General features: G+C 41.8%; 1 protein-coding gene across 1 annotated transcript in view; it reads right to left on the bottom strand.

The window, feature by feature from the left end:
• Window positions 1-27,405, bottom strand: part of COL23A1 (collagen type XXIII alpha 1 chain) — a 394,193-nt gene that overhangs the window by 107,547 nt on the left and 259,241 nt on the right. The window contains exon 3 of the mRNA XM_089769470.1: window positions 9,560-9,604. Within this exon, the coding sequence (XP_089625596.1) occupies window positions 9,560-9,604 (45 nt within the window). The remainder of the gene's footprint in view (window positions 1-9,559; window positions 9,605-27,405) is intronic.

Here is a 27,405-nt window from a genome sequence, read left to right as displayed (position 1 = left end):
AGAGAGAAGGAGTAATGAAAGATAAGGGTAACAGCAAGAACTGATGATTAACCAGATATAGCTCTGTAGACACAGTGTTATTTTGGAATAACTGACGTTATTCTGAAATAACATAGTCCGCGTCTACACTACAAGCAATTATTTTGACATAATGTCAAAATAATGTCAAGCCGGAGGACTTCTTACTCTGACTCTTGTAACCCTCATTTTACAAGGAGTAAGGGAAGTCAGAGGAAGAGTGTTCTTTGTCGGACTTCTTGCTGTATAGACAGCAATAAGCTCTTTCGAATTAAGCTACGCAATTGACGTAGCTGAAGTTGTGTAGCTTATTTAGGCTTTAGCTCTGCTGTGTAAATGTGCCCTCAGTTTTTTAGCACCCAATAATCTTGGAGGTCAACAAATATAAGTATTAGCCATCCCTATGCAGTGCTTTAGTAGCAACATACATGAAAAATATCCTTCAACAGATTAACATGTTACTCAGCCAACATTTCAAAACAAACTTTTAGTTTGCAAAATATTGAATCCACATCTGTACTAGAGCTGGGTAAGAAATGCTTTTAACTGTCTCAAATACTTTAACATTTGAGATTTTGAATAGGGATGTGAAACTGTAACCGTATACATGGGTTAACTGATGCGCCTGGGCTTATTGATTAACCTCCACAGTTAAGCTTATGCCCAAATAAATCTGCTAGTCTTTAAGGTGCCACAGGACTCCTCATTGTCTTTGAAATCATTATATTTAAGAGACACCCAATTTTTTAACCCCATGTCATTCTGCCAGCTCTCCTGGGAATGGATTATATTGGCATATTTAGCATTCAGCATGGAACACTGCAACAGTGAAACTCATAAACCAGAAAACTACAGTTTGATGCAGAACTTGTGGATAATGTTATAAAGTTGCAAGAGCACTCTAGAAATTCTTTCATGGACCATGGCCCTGTTGCGGTATGCACTGCACAAATACATAATGAAGTGAAGGTCCCTGTCCCAAAAATGTCACAATCTAAGAAATGTTTTACTTAGTATAGTATTTACTTATACTAAATATTTATTTCTATCACAACTTTACAGACTGGAGACAATTCAGGCTCCCTGAATCAATAAGAGTCAGTTAAATCCTACCTAACGACACTTGATATGGTGAGCAGAAATAATGTCTTTCTGTCTCTGTCCTGGATACTAGTGTTTTTGGACGAGAAGAGGCATAGAAAAGAACCACCAGATAGAATGCCTTTAGCTAACATAGTAATAGAAATGTAGCCGTGTTAGTCTGGTGTAGCTGAAGCAAAATACAGGAGTATGTAGCACTTTAAAGACTAACAAGATGGTTTATTAGATGATGAGCTTTCGTGGGCCAGACCCACTTCCTCAGATCAAGTAGTGGAAGAAAATAGTCACAACCATATATACCAAAGGATACAATTTTAAAAAATGAACACATATGAAAAGCACTTTTCATGTGTGTTCATTTTTTAATTTTTTTTTAAATTGTATCCTTTGGTTTATATGGTTGTGACTATTTTCTTCCACTACTTGATCTGAGGAAGTGGGTCTGGCCCACGAAAGCTCATCATCTAATAAACCATCTTGTTAGTCTTTAAAGTGCTACATACTCCTGTATTTTGCTTTAGCTAAGATACAAAGTCTTGTGTTGAAATACCACATTTGTCCATGATAATTTAGAGACGGGCACTACGGCTGTGTCTAGATTACAGTCTCTGTTGACATCACTTATGTCACTCAGGAGTGTCAATAAACCAATCCCCTGAGCGATGTGACTTACACTGTCAGAGGTGTTCCTGTGCACCACAGCAAAAGCTCTCCCACCAATCTAGCTTCTGCCCTTTGCAGAGGCTGACACAGAGCGCCTTTGCCAGGCACGCTGAAATGGCTCACCTATATAGGTACAGCTGTGCCACTGTCGTACTAATGGGGCTTGAATCAATTAGGCCTCATCTCCACTGGGAAAACATGCAGGCTGTGTCTAGACTGGCAGGATTTTGAGTAAAAGCGGCCGCTTTTGCACAAAAACTTGCCAGCTGTCTATATTGGCCGCTTGAATTTGTGCAAGAGCACCGACGTTCTAATGTAAGAATTCAGTGCTTCTTGCGCAAATACTTTGACGCTCCCGCTCAGGGATAAGCCCTCTTGCACAAGAATACTTGCACAAGAGGGCCAGTGTAGACAGGCACCTTAATTTTTTGCGCAAGAAAGCCCGATGGCTAAAATGGCCATCGGAGCTTTCTTGCACAAAAGCGCATCTATACTGGGCACATGTGCTTTTGTGCAAAAGCACTTTTTGCGCAAAAGCATCCGTGCCAACCTAGACGCTCTTTTGCGGAAATACTTTTAACAGAAAAACTTTTCCGTTAAAAGTATTTCCGCAAAATCATGCCAGTCTAGACGCAGCCGTAATGTTTGAGACCATATTAACATGCCGTGCATAATGCTTTGCCCTTCGTGTGGGCAAAGATGGTTATATTTTAAAATCTATGAACTGGCTATAGATGGTAACTGTGAGCAAGTGAACCCATTTTAAAATATCACTTTTCCCTGTCTCTACCAGGGTGTCGAATTGTTTCAGTTAAAACACATCAGCACATTTTCTAACAGGATACCCTTTCCCAGAATAGAAATTGCTTTCATGGCAACACCTTGGATAGTTTTTAGTATTCTATCTGGGATTACGTCTACACTGCGGGGTTTTTTGCAGAAGAGGATATGCAAATGGTGCACTCATTTGCATATCTTGCACACTCATTTGCATATCTTCTGCTGATCCTTTTTGTGGAAGAAGTTTTTGCCATTAAAAAGCCCTGTGTAGACGGGGCCATTTGTCTGAAAAAAAAAAAACCCTTTTGAGCAAGATCCTGTAAACCACATTTTTTGAGGAATAAAGGAACAGATGCTTCAAGTAGCCCAGAAAGCACAAGGACAGCCATGGATCTGCAGTACACGCTACAGAAGTTCACTGTTGTCATTGTGTCGAAAACAGCTTTGTCTGTTGCAAAGATAAGCGAGACCCCCTAAGCCAGTTGATGCACTCAGTGCTCATGCAGTGGATTTCTGTGGACACACACAATGTTCCTGCTAACTTTTTTCCATCCATGTGCAGAATAAAGTTTGTTTATTCACCAAGGCATGTGCAGATGTGCACCACCAGGAGAAACACATGCTACCAGCTGTGGAAGCTCTGCTAATCATCTGGGTGGCATCTGAATCTCTCCTGGGTGGCTGCCCAAGCACTCATTTTTCAAGAAACATTGGACACACCTGAAAAGTGAGGATAGGATGGTGCATCCCAAGTGAGATTGATTAGTTGTTTAAAATACATCTGAATAATCTGGCAATTTTGGGAAATAGGCTATGCCAGATTATGGAATATTCTGAACCATGAAGGTTAAACAACGTCTATTACTAAAGCTTTTGTATGTGCAAATCATTGTAGAATACTGTATGGCTGTGTCTAGACTGCATCCCTTTTCCGTAAAAGGGATGCAAATTAGACACATCGCAATTGCAAATGAAGCGGGGATTTAAATCCCCCCCACTTCATTTGCATAAACATGGCTGCCGCTTTTTTCTGGCTCGGGGCTTTGCCAGAAAAAAGTGCCAGTCTAGACGGGGAACTTTCGGAAAATAAAGCCTTTTCCGAAAGATCCCTTATTCCTCTTAAAAAAAAGGAATAAGGGATCTTTCGGAAAAGGCTTTATTTCCTGAAAGATCCCCGTCTAGACTGGCGCTTTTTTTCGGCAAAGCTCCGAGCCGGAAAAAAGTGGCAGCCATGTTTATGCAAATGAAGCGGGGGGATTTAAATCCCCGCTTCATTTGCAATTGCGATGTGTCTAATTTGCATCCCTTTTACGGAAAAGGGATGCAGTCTAGACACAGCCTCTATGTATTAAGGATTGACCAGGATGGGTAGGAATGGTGTCCACAGCCTCTGTTTGTCTGGAAATGAGTGACAGGAGTGGGATCGTGTGAGGATTACCTGTTGTGTTCCCTCCCTCTGGGGCATCTGGCATTGGCCACTGTCAGCAGACAGGATACTGGGCTAGATGGACCTTTGGTCTGACCCAGTATGGCCATTCTTACGTTAAATTTCGATTAATTGGCTAATTGAATAGTGGATACAATTTGCATTGACTATTTGATTAGTCGATAAGGATGTTTTCAAAGCAGCAGCGCCACATGGAGCCCGGGGTCAGTCCCCAGCTGACTCTGGGCTCCATGCAGCACTGCTGCTTTGAAACACCGTGGGCAGCCCGGGCCATCTAGGGACTCTCAACACAAAGCAGCAGACCCCAGGATGCACATGGTGTTTCAATGCGGTGGCTCCATACGGCACTGCTGCTTTGAAGCACCCTTTCTTCTCCCTCTCTTGCTGCCTCTTTCTTATAGAGGCAGCAAGGCAGGGGGGAAGCATCTAGCCGACTAGTGTATCGACTATCAGATAAGTATTTGCTTATCGGATTGTTGACGAGTCATTCACATCCCTAGCATGTCATAACATGTCATAAGACAAATCCTTAATGCACTGTATTTAAACTGTTATTGATGCTGCGGCTGCAGGGTGTGGGAGGGAGATAAGGAGCGTGGGTGTGCATGTGCAAAGATGGGGTCTGTAAGGGCCATGTGAGGGTCCGAACCACAGGTGTTCCTAGATCACAGACACATGGATGAAGGCGGTTCAAATGGATCTTGGTCTCATAGCTACAATATTAAGATGCATGTTTTTTTTTTTTAAGCAGCCTCTTCCAGGAAGCTGCGTCTAAATGCCTATTATGAAGGTGATTCCTTCGTGTGCATCTTTGAAACAGATGTGCAATTCACGGCACTAGCTGCTCCTCTGTCAGAGGCATGGAAACAATTAAATTAGAGCCAGAAGACTGCAGGAGTAAATAAAATGGGTCAGATAGAGTCAATGACTCAATAAATCTGTGGACTGTTTAACCGTACTGACACTGACAAAACCGCTTTGCAAATCTATGCATTGTTCCTGTTTAAACAGGAAGGTCAATGAAGACCGTTAAAAGAAATTGGGGCTGTAGTCAAGGGCATAAAGGGGATTCATTTGTGGGACTCATGAATCCCCCCTCCCCGCAAATTCACATTTATTTTTATAACCCATGCCTTCTGGGTGTGATATTGTTGTGTCTAGTGTCTCTGAGACCACTTACAGAGAGAGAATGAATCTGCTTTACACCCTTTGCTAACAGCCAGCTGGCTTTTAGCTCATGCAGTAAAGGCTCATGCACTGAAGTCCCAGGTTTGAGTCTACCCATTGGTGTTACACTTTGCATATTTGCACAGACCTTTTCATAGTGAAGAAAAAAGGGGAACATGTTCGCCTTTTTTCTCCACTCAAACTCATCTGAAGACATGGGGTTTGCAAGTCTCTAAGGTGCCATAGGACTGCCTGTTGTTTTTAAAGTTATTATAGACTACCATGGCTAACTCTCTGAGACTTTTTAGACCTTTCCATGACACTCAGAGCATGTACTAAAATGCCTTCATTTACTTTTGAAGTGTACAATCCTGGCCTCTAGCACACTGTTGTCCTGACCAGGCTAAACGATAAGACCAGGCATGTGCTGTGGAACTCAGGAGAGTTTCAAAACTTTCTTTCAACTAAAGGCTATCTCAGCACTGAACATTTCCAGCACGTACCCACCGAAAGCCTAACATTGGTAACAACACTGGCAGGCAGGCATGATGGAGATGGGGCCGCTTGGAAGGCCAAATCACTTCCAAAAGTGAGCAGCTGCAACAAAACCATCTCTCTTTATAATCTCAGAAAGCAGCTGCAGCAAGACTAGGAGCCAGGAATTCCTCTCCATTCCTTCCCTTCATGGGGTAGAAACAATTTATCTTTTTGTCCCCAATCAGTAAGAGCAGAGGAGGAGGGGAAAGTGATAATCCCTTTGGAATGTGGTATTTAACACCTATCTGGCTAGGTAATAATTGTGGAATTCCAAGCAGATTAGCAGACTGAACCCATTTATATTAAGGGCATGAGCACTTTTACCCAATGTTGGTTTAGCACTAGTGTAATTTCACTATGAGCGGCAATAGTGTCAGAGGGGCAGCCGTGTTAGTCTGTAACTTTAAAAACAATGAGTAGTCCTGTGGCACCTTAGAGACGAACAAAATTTCCTATATGTTGATAGCTGCCTGGTTAATTTTTATACTGTCCACAGCTAAACAGAAAAGAAATGGAATTCAGTTGGGTTTTAAATTAAGAGGGTGTGGCTGGAAGAACTAGGCTGATCTCGCCAACATCACTGTGAACATTGATTTTAAAACAAATCTATCGACTGCCTCATATGTATTAGAAAGCTTTAACATTCCTAATTTAACCACTGCCAGAGAAAGGCCTCCCCCAGGGCAAACTTGAATCAGTGCTGAGCATTCTGGCACTGAGACAGTTTTCGTCTGGAGGCTGTGAAGTTGTAACCACTAGTCTCTAGGGAGGGATGTTATCATGCTAGGCAAACACATTTTTATTCCCATTTATCAGCTGTGGTGAAAGAACAAGGACCTGGTTTATGTGTGGTAAGATTCTGAAACAAATATATAAATATATATTCAAGCTATCCAGGAAAACAAACGTTTGGCAGCCACAGCAAAACCAATATGCAGAGGGAAGTCTGCTCTTTGCCTTTCTTTGTATCTGTAATACAGCATGACAAGTCTCAGGGGCTTCATTACATAGGCTGTGTTTAACCACTCTGTGTATCTAATGTATTGTATTGTGTGCTTTTGTTCCATCACAGAGTAACGCATCAGTTTAACCCTCTACCACAAGTATGCACCCTGTGAGCCTCCCTGCCAAAAACAACTACAGCTTTTCCTTGATTTTCCTCCCCATCTACAGAAAATTCAAAGAGACATACTTGAGTCTCATTAATTCTTTATAATTCCTCTGCTGGTTGTCATCTGATCCCAGGGCTATTTCCTGTGCCTTAAGAGGAAGGATATTCTTGTGGTTAACACATTGAACTGGAATTCAGGAGACCTCAGTTCAACCCCCTGCTCTGCAATAGACTCCCCATATCACCTTAGGCAAATCACTTAGGCTACGTCTACACTGCATCCCTCTTGTGCAAAAGCCTATGCAAATGAAGTGCGGATTAGCATAGTGCAGCACTTCATTTGCATAATTAATTAGGGGCCGTTTTGGCACAAGAGGGTGGTTTGACGCAAAAGGGAGCTATGTAGACGGCTCCTTTTTGCGCAAAAGCCTCTTGTGCAAAAAATGCCCCCTAATTAATTATACAAATGAAGTGTGGCAATATGCTAATCTGCGCTTCTTTTGCACAGGCTTTTGAGCAAGTGGGATGCAGTGCAGATGTAGCCTTAGTCTCTCAGCGCCTCTATTTCCTATCTGTAAATTAAATAGAAGCTTTTTGGGACAGAGTTAGTCTTTTACCATGTCTGTACAGTGCCCAGCACAAGGAGGCCCTGATCTCACTTTGGGACCCTAGATGTTATTTTAATACTATTGCTACAATTGCAATAATTGTATTTTCAGACTTCATGTAAAATATTAAAATGTGGATTGAGAGCAAATTCTCGCAAATCATCATCCCAAGCCGCTTTAAAACATTTGACAACTAAATAGATAGAAAATGGCGTAAAAGAAAATTCAATAAACTGATGTATTTGAACACTACTCTGTTTGAATGTTGCAGTTCGCACTTGCTTGAATCCTGTAGTCAGTCAAAGACTTTATAGAGCAGAGTGCAACATTAAGGAATCCAAATCACATGACAAAATACTCAGCCTCGACAGTTGGGCTTACTCGAGCAGAACAGGATGCACTGTAGCAGGTTGTGTCACTGTCCCATAATGTCCAATATCCTTTTGCTGGCTACAGCAATCTCTGATATTTACCATGCCCAATATGCGATGGCCTCTAGTGAGGAAGTGAGGGAAATTATTTCTTAACCTCTATGTCCTGTAATGTATGATTTCCGTAGCTCCATCACCTCATAATTGAGAATACTGATGGTCTTAAAATTATTCATCCCTGACTGAAAATTCAGCTAGAGTATTTGATTACACGTTCTCCTGAAGCATTGAGTTCCACAGGCTGACACCATGCTGTACAAAAGCTTATGCCCTAAAGCACTAATACATTTGTTAAATTTTTAATGTACACCAGACTCCTTGTTGTTTCCTTTTATGCATACAACTTTTACAAACCACTGATTCCATTATGAAACAAAAGACAGGACTATGCAGCACTTTAAAGACTAAGAAAATGGTTTATGAGGTGATATTTCGTGGGCTAGAGCCACTCCCATGAAAGCTCATCACTAATAAACCATCTTGTTAGTCTTTAAAGTGCTGCATAGTCCTGTCTTTTGTTTCAGCTAGACCAGACTAACACGGCTGCTTCTCTATCACTGATTCCATTATGTGTGTTTTAGAACTTCATAGCTTAGTATTTACATCAGTTTGGGATACGAACAGCATGGTCTTACAGCCACAGATGTTGCACCTGCTGAGAATATTTTTGGCTTGCCCTTGAAATGCAGCTATTTCCAAGGCACAGCAAACATTTCTAGTTAAAAATAAATTAATAAACAAACAGAAGCACCATTGCTAATTAAAAATAAATATTTGCACTACCACATTTGCTTAGACCAAATTAAAAGGGCACCGTTAAGGTTGGGGGCCCCAAAATTTCATGCGCCATTTTAAAATTTTTTTAAATGTTCACAAACTCCATGTTGCTCTTCACCTTCCTGCACTAACCATGCTCCATTCTACTTCTGTAGTACCTTGTAGCTTCAAAGCATAGAGCAAAGAATACCCTTTTGAAGCTGATATAGAAGTAGCCTTAGCCCCATTTCACGAGAGTGGCAGAAAAGGAATCTTCACAAATCAGATCAGTGTATTCTTAACTCAAGTTAGCTAAAATATGGTCACTAACACAAGAGGAAATCTTAGCAAAAGATGAAGTTTGTAGTTTTTACATGAGTTAGCTAGCTCAGGTAAAGACTATGGGTGAAACTCAAGGATTTGTGCCCTCAAAACCAACACAAGAAGTTAGGCTCAGAATTCACCCATTCCTGACTCCAAGTCTGGGCGTGTTTTAATAGACTACACAGGGTGTGTTATGTATAAGTAATCCTAACAGAACAGGCCAGTGCACAGTTCCTGAGACGTGGTGTATGTGCCTTTTATATTTCTGTCTGTATTAATACCTGCTATAACTGTTCTAATGCCTACCTCCCTTCACCAGGTCCTGACTTTCTTGGCATACATGGCAAAAGGAAGAAATAGCAGTCTGATAAATTATACACAGACACACCTGTGCACTGAATGTGGCAGTGCCCCTTTAAGTCACTGTGGCTAGGTAAGAATAGAGCTGGAGGGTTTTCACATCAACAGATAACCTCTTGGGCATGGGAGATGGGACATCTCCTGGGATATGATAAATGTGGCTAGTATCTCTCTCAAACAGTTCAAGTACTTTTAAGTACTAGTCCAGTGATCACCTGCGGGCACCACACTCCTCAGGAGGAAATATGAGTCTTACCAGGTTCTCCTCTTCGTCCAGGCTTTCCCCGCCTTCCTGGAGGGCCTGTGGAAATGAAGTAAAAGAGCGATTTATTACATGGAAATCACTGTCAGAGGAAATGAACCTCACAGGCAACTGGGCCATGAGACAATATGCAACAAGCCATTCCTTTTAAATCCCAAGCTTCCTCACATCTGCCCCCACCCTCTATGCATCATCTGAAATACATTAGGTGTGAAAGACACATTGTAGTATGGCCAGTATCACACAAATCTGCTTTGGAGAAAATGTCTCTGTTTACTGCTCCAACGCTGCAGCCCATGAAGGGAATGCTCTCCCCTTTCACATTCCATTTTGAGGGGAATTCTCCCTGCGTATTTTGCATGAAGATGGTATCATGAGCTTTTGTGGGTACAACCCACTTCTTCAGATGACTGAAGCCCAGATCCAAGAATAAATAAGGGAAGGCGGGAGGGGAAGGAGAGGGAGGGAAGGAAAAGGAGGGGGAAATAAAAAAGGTGCAAATTGTTTTTATCGGCCTCTTGTAACTTGAACAATCCAATTCACTATTTTTTTCCTATTTTTTCTTTTCTTTAAGGTGCTGCGAGACTATTTGTTGTTTTTTAAATGTTTCCAGTTACAGACTAACTCAGCTATCCTTCTGAAGCTTTTGTATATTTTGCAATTGCCCGGTTGGAAGAAAGCAGCCATTTTTCCGAGCTGACACTTCCTATGATCGGTGAGACATGTGAATTGCATGATGAGGTCAAACCCCCGTAGGTAGAGTTCTCCCATCCGCACCTATGTGCACATTCCTGTCATGATGTGAATGGGTATTTGGTTACCCAGTAAGTATTAGGAATGTAATAGTGTAGTCGATTAACCAATTAACTGATAAGCAAAAGGCTATCGGTTAATGCTATAGGCTACATGCATTTCCCTCCTCTCTCCCCTTGCCACTACATTTTTTAGCAGGCTGGCTCTGCATTTAAGATGGGCAGATAGGCAGCCTGGCTCAATTTTGGCTTGTGCCAGGTCTGAGAGCTCAGACCTCCCCCAGACTGGGGCTACTGCCACTCTGCGCTGCTGCCTCTTTATCAGAGGCAGCAGTGCAGGGCAACAGGCAGCTGGTTCATGATGGGAGCTGGTTTTTAAATTGGCTCCCCTCGTGGACCAGCTCCTGCCTGCCACCCTGCACTGCTGCCTCTGATACAGAGCGCACTGGCTGCCGCCCCTGCCCCAACAATCGATAAGAATTCATAAGGTTAATCGACTTATTCAATTAACCGATATTTTAACATCCCTAAAAAGTATCACCCTTACCAGGTGATGCTTACGACAATGGTTAACTGGTGCCTGGGAGCAGCCTGCCATGAATGGAGGGCTGCCCCAGTGCTGGAGCTGGGAGCAGGCAGCAGCCCCAACTTCGACGTGGGGCCAGGAGCCAGCAGCAGCCTCAGCCCCAGCGCAGGGCTGGAGGTGGAAGCCCTATGAGCTGCGGGCTGCTCTAGCCAGGCTGGAGCAGTCTCCCACCTGGGATCCCGCTTAGCTGGCTAACCATTTAAACGTTCTATTAATCTAACATTTAACAAGTTAACTGATTGATTGGGATTTTATATCCCTAGTTGGTATTAGCTTTAAATCACTTCGCTATGGTCCCATAGTTTTCACTCTAACATACTCTGCATGGAATTTTGATGAACTTATAGCGAAATCCCACACCCTTTTGGAAAGCGGGTAAGTGCAGAACATTAGACTTCTTTCTGTACCCTGGAAGAATCTGTGCTTGACATTGATCTAAAAGAAACTTTCCTGAGGAAACAGAAAACATTGCCCAGGTTGTAAGAAACATTTCCTGGCACCTAGTGAAGTGAGCCTAGGCGGGGTTTTGGCTTCATTTGGAAGCCATGGATGGATTCTCGGTTCTGCATGGTTTCAATCCAGAGCTGACCGACAATTGTGTTTTGTTTTGAGTCTGGCTGAATCCAAAACCAAGAAGGTTCACACAAAATGTTGTGACCCAAAACTGCTCAGTTTTGCAGCGCAGCGGTCTCAAAATCTGTTGTATAACTTGGATTGCCAATGGCTATCAGCTGAGCAAGCATCACAGACCCTTTCCACCCTGACTTCTCCCATGAACCATGAACTTTTCTCCAAGGAACAAGAAGGTAAATTGGGCTTGATAATGAAACAGCTTGCTAACACTGCAGTTCAGTTTCCTTATGCGGATTAGCAGACAGTAGGCTTCAGCTGCAAATTTCTCCTTCCTTTCTAATCTAAGTAAAGCCAGATGAAACAATCCACTTTCCTTGGGATGCTGAACCAATGGATTGGTTCTGGCTATATCCTCTGAGATGACTCACTTTGAGTTAAAGGACTGACTGATAAAGACAACTTGAAGAATGGCTAGAGACCCTGGGATGAGAGGAGGGAAGGGGGAATAAAAGGACTTAACCAAAAGCTAAAAAACAAACAGAATGAGAATGTAAGGTCATAAATCATACCCGAGGGAGGAACTGGGATAGTGATGTAAAATCTATTTCCAGAGTAGAATACAAACTATGTAAGTGCATCTGCAAAAGGAACGGGGCCCAAGGCAAATTCACTAATTATACAATTATGACTATTTATTAAGTGCTCAGCACTTTATAGCACGTACCCTGGAGGTGCCCCCACGCTAAGGCTGCCCAGTTGCCTCTCACTGCTTCCCACTCCTATCCACATACAAACCCTCTCACTCCACTTAAGTGGTGCTTTCAAACCAGACTAGCTGGCCTGACTCAGGGTTTGGGTAAGATCCTGGATGCTGCTGTCACTTGGGCTGGTAACCCAGTCGCTCCGTAGAGGGGATGCAGGCTAAATCAGGTGAGTGCCTTCCCACAATTCCCTCCAGGTGACCTGTCTCAATCTCTCCTGCTGAAGCGTTTCCAGTTCAGATAAATAAATAGTAGAAGGACCAAGGAACTTGCAGCAGGACCGTTTACAACCTAGGGCAGTGTTTCTTAAACTGTGTTCCATGGCACACCGGTATGCCGTGGAAAACAACAGAATTCAAAATGGCTGCCCCCCCTTTTTTTTTCCTCAATAACTTTCCCCCAACCTTTTCTTTCTTTTTTTTTCTTAACAAAAAATCCTTAGTGTTCCTCATTTTAAAAAAATTATTATTTTGTGTTCCTCAGTTTTAAAAAGTTAAAGAAACACTGTCCTAGGAAAATGCCTCCATCAGAGAGCTACAGAGTACAAGGGGGTACCTCACCGCCACTTTCTCCTCTCTGGGGTTTTGGGAATCTGGCCACTTGCTTTTATGTTAATAATAAAAAAAAAAAGGGTTAGCTAACATTTGAGTTTTGAAATGAGTAGTCCTGTGGCACCTTAGAGGCTAACATATAGGGTATGTCTAGACTGCATCCCTCTGCAGACAGAGGGATGCAGATTAGGCAGGTCAACATTGCAAATAAGGCAGGGATTTAAATATCCTGCGCCTAATTTGCATAAAAATGGCCATCGCGTTTTGCCAACTCAGCACTTTGTCGGCAAAGAGCAGCGGTCTAGAGGGGGATCTGTCGAGAAAGAAAGCCTTTTTTGACAGATCTTGTAAACCTCCTTGCAGGAGGCATAAGGGATCTGTCAAAAAAGGCTTTCTTTCTCGACAGATTCCCCCTCTAGACCGCTGCTCTTTGCCGACAAAGTGCTGAGTTGGCAAAATGCGACGGCCATTTTTATGCAAATTAGGCACGGGATATTTAACTCCCTGCCTTATTTGCAATGTCGACCTGCCTAATCTGCATCCTTCTGCCAACACAGGAATGGAGTGTAGACATACCAATATATATGTAGTAGTATAAATTAGCTTTTGTGGGCAAAACCCTCTTCTTCGGATGGTTTGAACAAAATGTTTTTAATTTTTAACATTTTCTATTTAAAAAAATCAAAAATCTGAAATTTTTCCTTTTCAGCATAGCCTGAATGCGACCCAATTTGGTTTTTAATGTTTCAGAAATTCTAGCGAATTGAAAGATCAGCTGTTTCCCCAATCCTACTTGCAGATCAACAAATAATATGCAGGTCAGCTTTAGGACTATGATTTTTGAGTGCGGAAGACAGACAAAATTAGTGCCTCTCCATCTAAGCGTGCCCTGTTCATTTTGAACCATACATCAGCAAAAATTAGACTAATGACTGGGGATCTCAGAGCCGAAAGTTTCTCCCACCACTGAAACAACCGTTCATTTAAAGTGGAGGTTTGTCAGAATCTGACTGCAGTATGACACAGACTTACTCAAGTAGTGAGTGATATACCCTGTTCACCTTACTTTCGTAGAATTCCAATTTACCTTATTTTTCACAAGGGTAAGGTGGGTAGTTTACCCATAAACTATCAGTGACAAGGGCCAATTACCTAATCACAAGAGCAGGCATGTGCATAGGAGAAAAAGGTCAAGGAACCAGATTTGATTACAAGGGGGAAAGAGTCAGCCAAATGTGGCACAATGGGACCTGCTTTTCTGGTATGGAGAGAGAATTATGGCAGTTCATTGAGCAGGTCTGGCACCACACTGCCCCATTTGCAAGTCCCTTGGGCAGATTAGCTTAACTAGCCATGATTTACTGCACGTCTGGAAAATGCAGGCATTTAAACTTTGCCAGTATTTTATAGTTCGTTATGAGTTTAACATAGTGTTGATTTCCATGTTTCTTTTACTAGCCCTACATTAGACAGCATTAACGACCACTACACAATGTAACAAACTAGTCGGCTCTACACCGCAGTGTGAACTCCCTACCTTATTACTGAATGGCAACTATTTCATTGTGCATATCAACTACTCCTCGTAATGCTTCCAGACAGCAATATTTTCAATGCACATTTCTTCCAGTTACGAAAACTGCAGTTTTACGGGAAAGCTATTAATGGGTCACTGTTCTCAGTTCTCACATCTCAGGTGCTGGAATAAGACTGTTTAGTTTGAATGTGACAAGGTGTTTAGAAACAGACTCTGCTTTATGCTTTGTATTTATTCTCTTCTCCAAAAATATCTTGCATGAAAATGTAAATAAAGAATTCCTAGCGCTGATCGGGGATGGCTGATGAGGTTAGGGGGGAGAAAGAAGGCATAGCTATTATCCAAGTGATATTAATGTAACCTAACTCTTAATTCTATTGAACTAGCATCAAACTACATGAGGCTGAATAACAATTCATAATCCTTAAAAATTATCTTCAAACGAACTATAAAATCTCCATTTTCTTTGTGTTCTTCTAGTAGAACTTAACTAGGATAACTAGGAAAAGCTTAATTCCACACTACTCCAGAGTTGAAACTAACTCCTGGCTTTGTAAGCCTTTTCTGCACTATGGAGGTTTTTAAAAAATGTTTTTTGCCTTTGCTAGCAAGATAACAGCACAGGGATACCAACTGTAGGAGCAGCCCACTATCAGCTAGTGCCTAATACAGCACCACATCATTCTAACCTTGCTGGAGTGCAAGTCTAACTGAAATGGTGCAGACAATAACAGCAGCAGCCCATAGCCCATGTAAACCAGATATCTGATTTGGCAACTTTGGTTCATCTGATCCATTTTGATCAACATTGGAAGTTTTTCAAAAATGTCTCTAGTTTAGCAAACAGTTAAAAAGAAAGATGAGTTATTGCCAACTTCTGTGTATTATGTGTGTTTTTATAGAGAACAAGGATGCCTACTAAATACATAGCTTCTGAGGACCAAGGTATAGCTTATACAGGTTTAACCTTTCTAATTCAGCACTCAGGACCTGACCAGTGCAGAAGCAGAGAATTTGCTGAACCATGAGAGGTCAATATTGTCTAGCAGCATTATCAACACTTCCACTGTTCACTGGGCTCTTAGAAGACATTTAGGGGTAAATTGGGGTATGTCTAGACTACATGGCTCTGTCGCCAGAGCCATGTAGATTAGTTTACTAGACATACCCAAATGAAGCGGTGATTTAAATAATCGCCGCTTCATTTCAATTAAAATGGCTGCCACGCTGTGCCGATCAGCTGTTTGGCAGCACAGTGCTGTAGTCTGGACACTCCGCGATCGACATCAAAGGCATTTGTCGACCTCCCTGGTATGCCTCATGGGATGAGGTTTACTGGGGAGGTCGACAAATGCCTTTGATGTCGACCGCGGAGCATCCAGACTATAGCGCTGTGCCGCCAAACAGCTGATCGGCACAGCACAGCAGCCATTTTAATTTAAATGAAGTGGCGATTATTTAAATCACTGTTTCATTTGGGTATGTCTAGTAAACTAATCTATATGGCTCTGGCGACAGAGCCATGTAGTCTAGACATACTCTTGGAGCCAAATAACAACACAGAACACTGCGAGCCAGGACTGGTGGCTGGAAACAAACTTTATGGGACTGCGGGAAACTTGGCCACCCCCATAAGAAGCGAACATTTGTCTCACTAAAATTATGCTGGATCATGGATGTTGCTGGACCAAAGTGTGGCGGACTAGAGAGGTTCAACCTATAGTGGGGGTCCACTATTGTGTACTTTATAATTGATAGTGAGGTCAGGAAATCAGCTGCCTTTGTGTGCAGTCACATAGCAAACCAGTGAGCTCCACTGGGATCAATAAGTTACCGTGCTCCCTGATTGGAGAGCAATAGAGTGGTTGATTGCTCTGTGTGTTCTACTCCTGCAGGAGTGCCAGACCTCCTACTTTTCCCTTTCTGGCCCTTGCTTCAAAACCTTCTGCTGCACTCTGGCTCTAGTCCCTGCCTATCATCTCTGTACTCCTGATTCTTCACCCCTGCCTCAGACCACTGTCATATCTCCTGACCATGACTCCAACTCTGCCCTTTGGGTCTATTCTGGCTCCTGATTCCTGGTTCTAACCATTGGCTTGTCTCTTGAGCACTCCTATGGTTCTGCTCGCTGATTCTGCTCTGACCAGTAGGCCAGATTCCTAGGTTGTGTTGCTTATACCTCCGTGTGTAACAGTGGGGTTTCTTTTACTTCAGCTTGGCCATACATTAGTAATCATGGGATCACTGATAACTTGAAAATATTGACTAAATAAATTGTCTAGACCGTTTAATAGGTATAAAAATTCCCTCTCATTTAAGTGTATTATCAACGTAGAAATGAAAAGCAGTATAATTGCTTAGGACAATTGCCAAAAAAGTGTTCAATACTTCAAAAATCCAACTTTACACCATAAAACCTTAGATAAAACCACTGAATAAAACAAATGAAATACACATTTTCCTTCATTTCGTTTGTTTCATGTCTCCCATAAGAGCACTGTACTTTTAAGTCCATGTGTTATACATATCCCATAGCCTTTGCTGGAGTATTAACAAAAGGAAAACTGTATTAGTTAAAGAACTGACATATTTTAAAAGACATGTCAGTTATTTTAATTGCAGATTATCAAAATTATTCCCCTCCCGAGGCTCTATATTATGGAATCCCGTTCCAATAAAGTAGTATTTCACATAAAAACTCTGGTGTCTCTGGTTTCACTCTTAAGACTCTGAGCCGAATTGAGAAACATCGGCATAAAAAACTTCAGTATAGGGAAATACGGGGCCATCTACCTGGTCACAGAACAAGTCACATGGGTTTTCCTGACCAAATATCTGTGGAAAAAAAGGTCTTGAGGAGAAACGCCATCAGCACCATTAAAAAAACACAACTCACTTGCTACCTATAGGCCAGGATTTTCTGAAGTGACTCCTAACGTGGGGTGCCCGACTTGAGATAACTGAAGTGGATGTGGCTTTCAGAAATTTTTGAGCACTCACCCTTTGAAAGTTAGGCCTCCTTAAAGCATCTCACACTGGGTTCCGCAAAACGTCGACACCCACCATCATTCATCTCACTTTTGACTAACTTGGCCTTAGTCTCCAATAGCTGCACTAGTGAATTTCATGAGAAAGTTCATTTTCTAATTTCAAAGTCCCAAAGCAAGATGACCTCACTACATGAAGCACATCCAACAGGATTCAATCAAAAGACACCAAAGGAGTAATTGGGAGGTCTAAAATGGACCCTCCCATCCCATGACAGTGGTCTGTGCACATCAGAGTAGAGGGACCTTTAGGAAGCACTCTCCTCACAAGCCATTTATGCACAGGTCAGAATGTATCGCGGAATGAAGAAGGTGTATGAAAGCACGAAGGCAAACAATAGGTTAAACTGAATTGTCTTGACTGGAAAACCCAGCAAATTATAATCCCAGCTTCCCACTCAAAACCCATTTATCTCTCAGCCCAAGAGAATAAGCCTTTACTCCCATACATTGTAGTGCATAACAATTTAACTAACCGCTAGTGACTGGTTATAAGACTGATTTAATCATGCTGGAAATACAGATTTGAAATTCATTTCGATTCCCCTCTCCCTCCAAATGTACCATAAAATTGAAGAAAGAAGAAGAAAAAACCTCTTCATGCTCTCAGTTCCATTGATTTCAATTAGGCTGCATGGAGACAGGTGTGGACAAAATAAGTTCCAATGACGAGAGCCCACGTTCCATGCTTTAGCAGTTTGTGAACATTGAGCAGCAAGGCATCAGTCTATTTGCAGAGGACCAGCGCAAAGGGAGGCCTTGTCGCTACTGAATTCCCCCGTCGATCTACCCAACACAACTCTTCAGCTACGTCCTTACCACAACGTCTTCCATGCAGTAAGGTCGGCAGGGGCTGCTCTCCCTAGAGTTGCTAGATGGTTTAACCAAAAATACCAAACTGCCCCCTCCCCCCCAAAAAAACCCGGGAAAAAAAATTCTGTCGAGAAAAAAAAAGGGGGGGGGGGGAGGAGACCAAAGTTGTTGTGCAAAAGAAATAATAAAAAAATAAAAAAATCAGCATGGCCCCTTTAAGAAGAGGCTTTTTTTTTTTGCTGGTGGCCATTTTGTTTTTCTGTTCCAGCCACAAGACAAGACCTTGTGGAACCAGGGAAGCGGTGGGGAGGGGGTGAGGGATCCAGCAGGCCCGGTGGGGAGTGGGAGTGCCTCTGGGCCAGGTTGCTGAGTGTGTTGTAGGGTTGCCAGGTGTCTGGTATTTTCGCCTCCTGACAGGGAAAATAAAATCAGAAAATACTGGACATTTTAGGTGTTCGGTATTTTCTGAATTTTTTACTGGACATGAGGCGAAAATACTGGACTGTCCAGGTGAATACTGGACACCAGGCAACCCTAGCCCTCCTGTCGACATTGGCTACTCTTCTCATCCTGGTGGAGAACCAGAGTTAACAGGAGAATGCCCAGAGATAGATTTGTTTAATCTAAGCAGATGCGATAAATCAACCGCTGTTGGATCGATCACTGCAGCATCAATCCACCGCATAGTAAAGAAAAGGCCCGAGAGTTATGTGGTGCACAGGCTTTGTGCCATCTCCTTGCATAGGGAGTAAATTTCACCCTTTAAGGAAAAGCAAACAGTAACTTGACTACATCAAACGGGTTGCTAAGACTGAGGAGAGTGATGCACTTTAGCTAAAGACATTATAGCTCAGCTAGATCAGAAGCACTGCTGAGGACATTCCCACAACATAACTGATTTTCTTAATTCTGGTTACCTCCGTAACTTACCGTAAGCAAACTCTTTTTGCAATGACAAAGCATCCCGGATCATTTGAAGAGCTAACTGAAGTGACATCTTGGCATTTTACCACAGGTTTAAACTACTGAAAAAAACAAACTGCTCCCTTTGAAAGTAATGGAGACTATGCCATTGGTTTTAATGGAAGCAATTCTGAGTGCTAAAGCTGCAGAATGTAATGCTGTTTTATATATTTCAGGAAACAGATTTTCTTTTCTCCCCATACCAGGCAGCTTCTTCAGATTGTCAGTGCATTCAGCTCTTTTGTTTATTCATTAGGGCTCCAAGATAAAAATGAATTTTTATTTAAGATATAGGTTAAGAAGTAACTGGAATAAAGCCACAATTGCACTTATGTTGATTGTTTACTTTCTTTTGTTATGACTTACTCTTGGGGTGCGTCTAGACTGGCAATATTTTGCGCAAAAGCACTTGCTTTTGCGCAAAAACTTGCCAGCTGTCTACACTGGCTGCTTGAATTTGCGCAAGAGCACTGAATTTGTTGTGTGTCCTCAAGGCCTCCCCAAATTCCACTTACATCACACCAAAACCAGGAGAAAATTTCAGATTCCTAGATCCCTCACACTTTGCTTCTGAATTCAGGAATTTAACACTATTCAATGCAAACTATTATCAGAATACTTGAGCAAGAGGGCCAGTGTAGACAGGGAAGAACTGTTTTGCGCAAAAAAGCCCCGATAGCTAAAATGGCGATCAGGGCTTTCTTTGCAGAATCGCGTCTAGACTGGCCGCGGATGCTTTTGCGCAAAAGCATCATGCCAATCTAGACGTGCTTTTGCGGAAATACTTTTAACGAAAAACTTTTCCGTTAAAAGTATTTCCGCAAAATCATGCCAGTTTAGACGCAGCCTTGCTGTTTTCGGATAACACCCTGGCCTAGTGCAGCACATAATAGGAAGGGCAGAAATGGAATTATAGAATACATTTCTTTTTAAAGATGAGAGGAGGCTTATGTTTTGGCAGCTGTGCATCCTGCCATATGCAGGTTGGACAGGTTTAAGTGACAGATTTCAATTTCCCACATTTGCTTCTGGACAGCTGTGTCAACACTAATCCTCACCAAGGCTGATCACTTTGTTACAGGACTCCTTGAAGATTTTCATTTTAAAAACTAACAGATTTATCTGGGCGTACGCTTTCGTGGGTAAAGACCCACTTCACCAAACGTGCATCTGACAAAGTGGATGTTTGCCCACGAAAGCTTAATGCCTATATAAAACTGTTAGTATATAAGGTGCCATCGGACTTCCTCGTTGTTTTTGCAGATACAGACTAACATGGCTACCCCTCTGATATTTTTTGTGAACACATACACATACGCACACACCACTGCATGTTTCGGTGTCAGCTCAATGGTGCTCCTAAGCTCCTAATACATTTTTCCCATCAGGTTAATACCACGCATGCACTGACAGATGAATACATTGGATTCCTAAAAGGAAACCTACTTTCCATTAGTTACCAATGTCATGATTTAATTATGTCGATTTTAATAAAAGAAGAGATCTATACAAAAGCTCTTTGTGTTCTGATGCTTAGCAAATATCTTAATATCATCATGACATTCAGTAGCATTAAAAGCAACTATTCAGACTAGGGCTGTTGACCCGGGGCGCATAGGGACAGCTGTCCCCGGGCTTGCTGATTTAAAAGAGCCCAGAGCTCTTGTCAGTGGCTGGACCATGGGCCCTTTAAATCGTTGCCGGAACCTGTGCTGAAGGGCTGCCTGGAAGATGCTAGCCTCTAGCTCCGCCCCTTCTGCCTGATGTCCTACCCCATCCAGGGGCCTGCAGCCATCTTCCCTGAGGGCCCAGCGAAGTCTCTTGTCAGCCCTGAACCAAATGGAGACAAGTAAACTTACTTTAACTAGCAGATCAGCTACAAGAAGCCACCTTTACAATCCCCAGTGCTCTCCAGGAACATACTCATCATTCTCTCCAAAAACCCTATCCAAAAACAACTTTTGTTGTGTGTGTCCTCAAGGCCTCCCCAAATTCCACTTACATCATACCAAAACCAGGAGAAAATTTTAGATTCCTAGATCCCTCACACTTTGCTTCTGAATTCAGGAATTTAACACTATTCAATGCAAACTATTATCAGTAGCATCCATGCAACAGATACGCATGCGGCAGTAACATGATTAGAATGCAATGCCATCTGTTCATTAATTCAGAAGAAACACATTAATTAACATTGCACTTGGGCAATTGACAACTCAGATGATAAACCTAATCTAGTCCATCAATGGGAATGTTTCAAGTTCACTATGAAAAGTTTAGATCTCCCTGCAAACTATCAGATCCTTGCTAAGTCAGCAAAACTGACTTGGAAAATTTTACAAGAAGCATGTTCCACTTACTATTTTTCAATATTTGCTACAGTGGTAACAGTCATCTGAGCATTTCAAAACTTCTGAAACAATTTGGGTAAAAATTAAACATTGTAAAATCTTTTGTGCAGAGACTTTTCTTCTGTTATGTGGGTACAGAATCTAGCCCAATCAGGGTCCCTGTGTCATGAGTAGACTTCCTAGGTTCCAGTACTATAGGAACCGTACATAATAAGTAAAAGGTCTTCTCATTTTATCCCAAAGGTCTGTCACTGTCCATAACTTGCTCAAATAACACCACAGAACTGTCTTTGGTTAAGAACAATTTAGGACTTCAGATGGATTATAGTAAAGACACAGTAAACAGACACCACAAAATAAACTTCAGCACGCATTAAGGAATACCATTCTGTCCAAGAATAGATTTATGGTTCTGAGTGAACGTTTGTTAGGATCAAGTTGTATTGTGGAAGCAGTGGGCTGCAGATGTTTGGAACAAAAGCAAATCACCAGCAGGTGGTAAACTCCCATGATCTGAGAGCATGTCTAGAGGGTAGAGCAAATCAAATATTATAGCATCATCTTGAGTATGGAATGAAAAAGCTTGCCTTTTCTGCTGGCATTTCTATACATCAAGAAGAAATGGTTTAACACTCCTCAACCATGACAATAGCGAAGGACCAGAAACCCTACACTTCATGTAAGTGGAAGTTTGCTCTCATTGCTTTGATAAGAATCAATCAATCATCCACACAGTGCCATCAACACTATGTCACTTGCAGTGCGGAGGGCACTGTGTGGGTGACTGATTTTCACAGTAATTTGAAACACCACCACTTGGTCAACAACAAATAAACACACACACACACACACACACACACACACATAGTGCAGAGAATAGAATTTTAATGGTAAAAACAACACGAGGCCACACACTGGAAAGTCATTCCAGTCTGATAGACTTATTTAAGCATACAAAGCAAAGGATTGCCCTAGATGAGTAGGCAGATTTGCACATACCAACTAAGCTTATTTACCAAGAGCCAACAGGAATATGTACATTTGGAGAATACTCCATGTATTTAATCTGTTCTAGTAAGCGGGCCCAATGTAATTCTTTCCCCTGAGCACTCCCAGAATTGCAAGACATTTCCATAACACCAATAAGATGCTAAAATTGTTATTACTATTTTTGTTTATCAGTTTAAGGTATTAATTCAGTCAACTTGATTATATTTTTAAACTCTAATGGGGCACTTACCACTGACAAAGCATTGCTCTATATTGTATGAACACATTCAAGGACACGATCAATTCAGAGTAGAATTCTGACAAGATTTTCTGTACTCTTTGGCTACGTCTACACTGCAGGCTTCTTGCACAAGAATGGTTGTTCTTGTACAAAATCTTGCGGATGTAGCCTTTGTGTCTATGCTTCCAAAAGAGAAACCTGGCAAATGCATACTTGTGCAAAACAGCCATTTTAATCTGAAATATAAATTCATGATGCTTGCATGGGCAATACTAGCAGGTAGCATTCACGTTACAAATGATGTTTAATATACAATTAGTTTTCCTGTACCAAAATTCATCCTGTCTTGCACTATTTCATAGCACAGTTTCAACATCTTTTTAAAACTCATTAAAAATAATCACATTTCCTTTCAGTTCCAAAATGCCATCGTAATGACTTCAGCATGCAGAATATATTTTCTTTAACCTTTAAAGGATTAACATGTTTTGCACGTGTTACCTCACAAACACATCACTAGTAGGAACCTAAACTCCTTTCTAATAAAGGATTGAGATTAATAAAAGTTTCAAGCTAAACTTCTTTGGATGGTTCCTGGAAATGTTGATTATTTCTATAAATATACCTTATGGAGGAAAAAAAAATCCTTCCATGTTTGTAACGTATGTTTTGAAAGCACCAGAGTTAGTAAGTTTATTCCATATGTAGATTTAGCAGTAACATATGATGATGCCAGGTTTTACACCGGGAGCATGTTGTACCTGTCATAAGCTACCACATATACAAGTCAAAGGAAATTTGAGAATGATAGTCAGAGAGAAATTTTGCTCTAAAGTAACATGCTGTGACTTTACCAATATAGCCACCATTTGACATTTCCATGCTCCTAACTCACAAGGTCAACACAAACAGTAACAATTCATCTTGAAGATTAACAATGTCAGTTTAGATTTCTGTAGGGGACTGGGAACTCTCTCTAATCAAGCCAAGAGATGAGCAGCCAGCTATTTTTGATGAGGCCTTATGAAATTTAAGTAGGAGATGTACAAATCTTAACAGACTAAGTTTATCAATTTATTAATGAACAGTGAAATAAACAAATCTAAGGTCTTGTTCTGGTTAAAATATGGGTAATGAAGTCTGTTTCTAAGTACATTTACCCTGTATATAATACTAGCACATTTTTGTGGCACTGATTGGTTCCTTAAGGAGGGACTCAGGGCAGAGGGTATGGGGGATGCAGGAGTCAGCGTTGCGGGATGAGGGGAGGCTCAGGGAAGGGAGATGTCTGAGTGTCTGGAGAGGGCGGTGGAGGAAGGGGGGATATTCATACCAGGGCAGTTTGCTCTTCCCCTTCTCAATCTTGTTAGGGAGTGAGAGCAAAATGCCCAGGTCATCTGCCCCCTGCATTCCCCATTCAGAGCAAGTAATGCAAAAACTGCACTTTCCCCTTGATCCCTGTTGAAGAGAACAGCTAACAATGTCCCTCTATGAATCTGGGGGAGAGGGAAGCTTCAGCCTCTCCCTCAGCGAGAGCAAGAGCGAGGGGGGGAGGCTCAGGGCCGACACAGTCCCAGTCGGGAGGGAGGGAGCCCTGAGCCAGCCCCGTTCACCTGCCTGGTGATTCTGTCTCTTTTCTGTTTTGTTTTCTGAGGAGCAATCCCATTCCAGGCATATCCCATTTTCCTGGCACAACCAAACCCTGACCTTGCTTTAAGTTATGATACAAGGAAGCTGTATTCCGAATGTGGTGATCCTCTCTCTTCCTATTTAGGAGGAGTTCTTGAACAAACAGACAAACTCTCACAAATATATAGTAGATACAGTGAACCATACAATAAAGTTACAGCACTATCTATTGAAGAATCCAACATCTTTCATCACTTAGCGGCGAACCGGACACAGATGACAGATATCTGGGAGAAAAAGTGATAGCTATTTGGAATTTGAGAACACCAGGCAAGACATTCTAATGCGTGAAGCTACAGATCTAATCTGAATGATTTACTAAACAAATGTGCAATACTGACGGTTCTAGTCGAGGGAGATCTCTTAAAACAAAATGTCAATTTCACAAACGATTTAAAAATAAAAATGTAGATATTCAGGACATAGCACGCCTCTCATTTATATAGCAGGGATACCCAGCCTCCATGGCACTGCACCTGGCCAACTGCTTGGCAGGAGCACCATGTTTTGTGCACAAATTTACACACACTTTTAAAAAGAAGATGAACACAGACACACCCTATATTCACTTGTATTTTCACGTGTGATTTGTGATATTTTTAAAAGGGCATGTGGAATAACAACTCAATTGTATTTTATATTACAAACCACACACCAATTTCTGCCCTGACTGCAAGTTGCTGATGTTCTGATACACACTTCCATTCACCAGAGAACCAGGTGAAGCCTGGAGAAAGAAAACCATATAGTCCAGAAGCACTTTTACCATGTGGGCAACAAGAAAAGCATCCCCCTCAGAGTGGAACACAAATAAGGAGGAATTCATCAGACTTATGGCAATCCCAAATTTTCACCTCAGAACTGGATAGCTGTTGTATCGGTAGACACATTTTAAAACACCATGGCTGCGTCTAGACTGGCAAGTTTTTCCGCAAAAGCACCTGCCTTTGCGTAAAAACTTGCCAGCTGTCTACACTGGCCGCTTGAATTTCCGCAAGAACACTGACGATCTCATGTAAGATTGTCAGTGTTCTTGCAGAAATGCTATGCTGCTCCCGTTCGGGCAAAAGCCCTCTTGCGCAAATGCTTTTGCGCAAGAGGGCCAGTGTAGACAACACAGTATTGTTTTGCGCAAAAATGCCCCAATCGCGAAAATGGCGATCGGGGCTTTCTTGCGCAAAACCGCGTCTAGATTGGCACGGACGCTATTGCACAAAAAGTGCTTTTGCGGAAAAGTGTCCGTGCCAATCTAGACACTCTTTTCCGCAAATACTTTTAATGGAAAAACTTTTCTGTTAAAAGCATTTGCAGAAAATCATGCCAGTCTAGACGTAGCCCATTACTTTCTCTAACCTCCGATTTTGTAATTGCTTTCTCGATCCAGAGATCAGCTAATTTTTCTATTAAGTGCAGGAAATTCCACAAACTCATTCTAATTTCAACGTCCCCTCCCCCAATGCAGAGAGAAAATACTGGGTACTAAAGGTCTCTGATGTAGTAAAGAAAGCCATAAAAATGGATGACCAGAAATTAAAACCAGAGAAATTCAAATTAGAAATAAGACATGCTTTTTTAACAGAGAAAGGGTTATTTACTGTTGGAATAAGCTACTAAGGAAGGGGAAGATTCTCCTTGTCTTCAAATCAGGACGGGAAGCCCTTCTGATTTGGTCTACCACAAATTATTGGGCTTCTTATAAGAGTCACAATGAAATTCTGTGGCCTGTGTTATACAGGTGGTCAGTCTAGGTGATCTAGTGGTCACTTCTGACCCTAAAATCTATGAGTTCACATGAAAAGCAGTAGACTATTTCATAGATTTTAAAAACCAAGTATGAGTAGAGCATGACAGTGAAAAACACATGACATGGAAATTGTACATATTAAGGGAAAAGAAATTATAGTGGCAGATACCCTATCCAGGAACAAGGAATCTGATCTTCCTGCTGTACTATAAGAAGGATGTTGTGAGTCCCTTAATGCCAAATGACAGAGGACCCAAGAGACTAACTCATATCAGACCTGACACACTTATTGTGCACAACACACTGTTGGCATAATGTGTGTATGTGTAAAAGGTGTCCTGGATCATATGTAAACTGGTGACATGCTGGTCCTGAAAATCACTGAGTGATGCATGCACGGGCTGTGTACAAAGAGTCAGAGATGTGTGCTGGAAACAGGTTCTTCAAAACGTGTTTGTGAGGCAGAGCATGAACCCAGCCTGCCCTAGGCAAAGGAACGGATATTTACCTGTCTGACTGGCTTGATTACCAGCGGAGGACAATGACAAGTATGCTCACACACACAGTGAACAAAGCTATCATGTTGGGGCTTATGGAGCCCACTGGGGGACAAAATCTGCACCCCAAGAACCCTTCTTTGCTTTGGAGGCAGAGATAATGGACTTTGGGTAATATGCAGAGAGCCCAAAGGCATTTCAGTTATCCATCAATTAAGGCATAAAGGGAATGCGCCCTTTGGGTAAGTGTACATTTACTTGGTTGGCAAACTAATGCAAGAAAGGAAACTACTTAGGCACTGATGATAACTTGCTAAGATTACATATTAGTCACTAGGACCAAGCACCGTCTAGATCAGTGTTTCTCAACCTTTTTTTTTTTTATAAAATACTCCTTTAAAAATGTTTTAAGTACCCCCAGTATCTACAGTTTTCAGACACAAATTTAGTTTCTACTGTTGCAACACATTCGTTTAAACAACTTAATTGTAGCTGGGTGAGTGATGAAATTGTTGGGTGTAAAAAGTACAAAAATAATAAAACGTTGTAAAACTTAAAACAAAAATTCAGTTTTCTCCAAATTTCAGTGCTGACGTACCCTCCAGACTTCTCTTAAGAACCCCTAAGTGTACTCGTACCACTGGTTGAGAAACATTGATGTAGATCTCCCCAATAGAGATCTATCTAACCTGCTCTTAAATATCTTCAATGATGGAGATTCCACAACCTCCGTAGGCAATCTATT

Source organism: Pelodiscus sinensis, chromosome 16 (genome assembly GCF_052426305.1).
Source record: "Pelodiscus sinensis isolate ZL-2025 chromosome 16, ASM5242630v1, whole genome shotgun sequence".
NCBI classification, from domain to species: domain Eukaryota; kingdom Metazoa; phylum Chordata; order Testudines; family Trionychidae; genus Pelodiscus; species Pelodiscus sinensis.
This window is presented reverse-complemented; position numbering and strand designations above follow the sequence as displayed.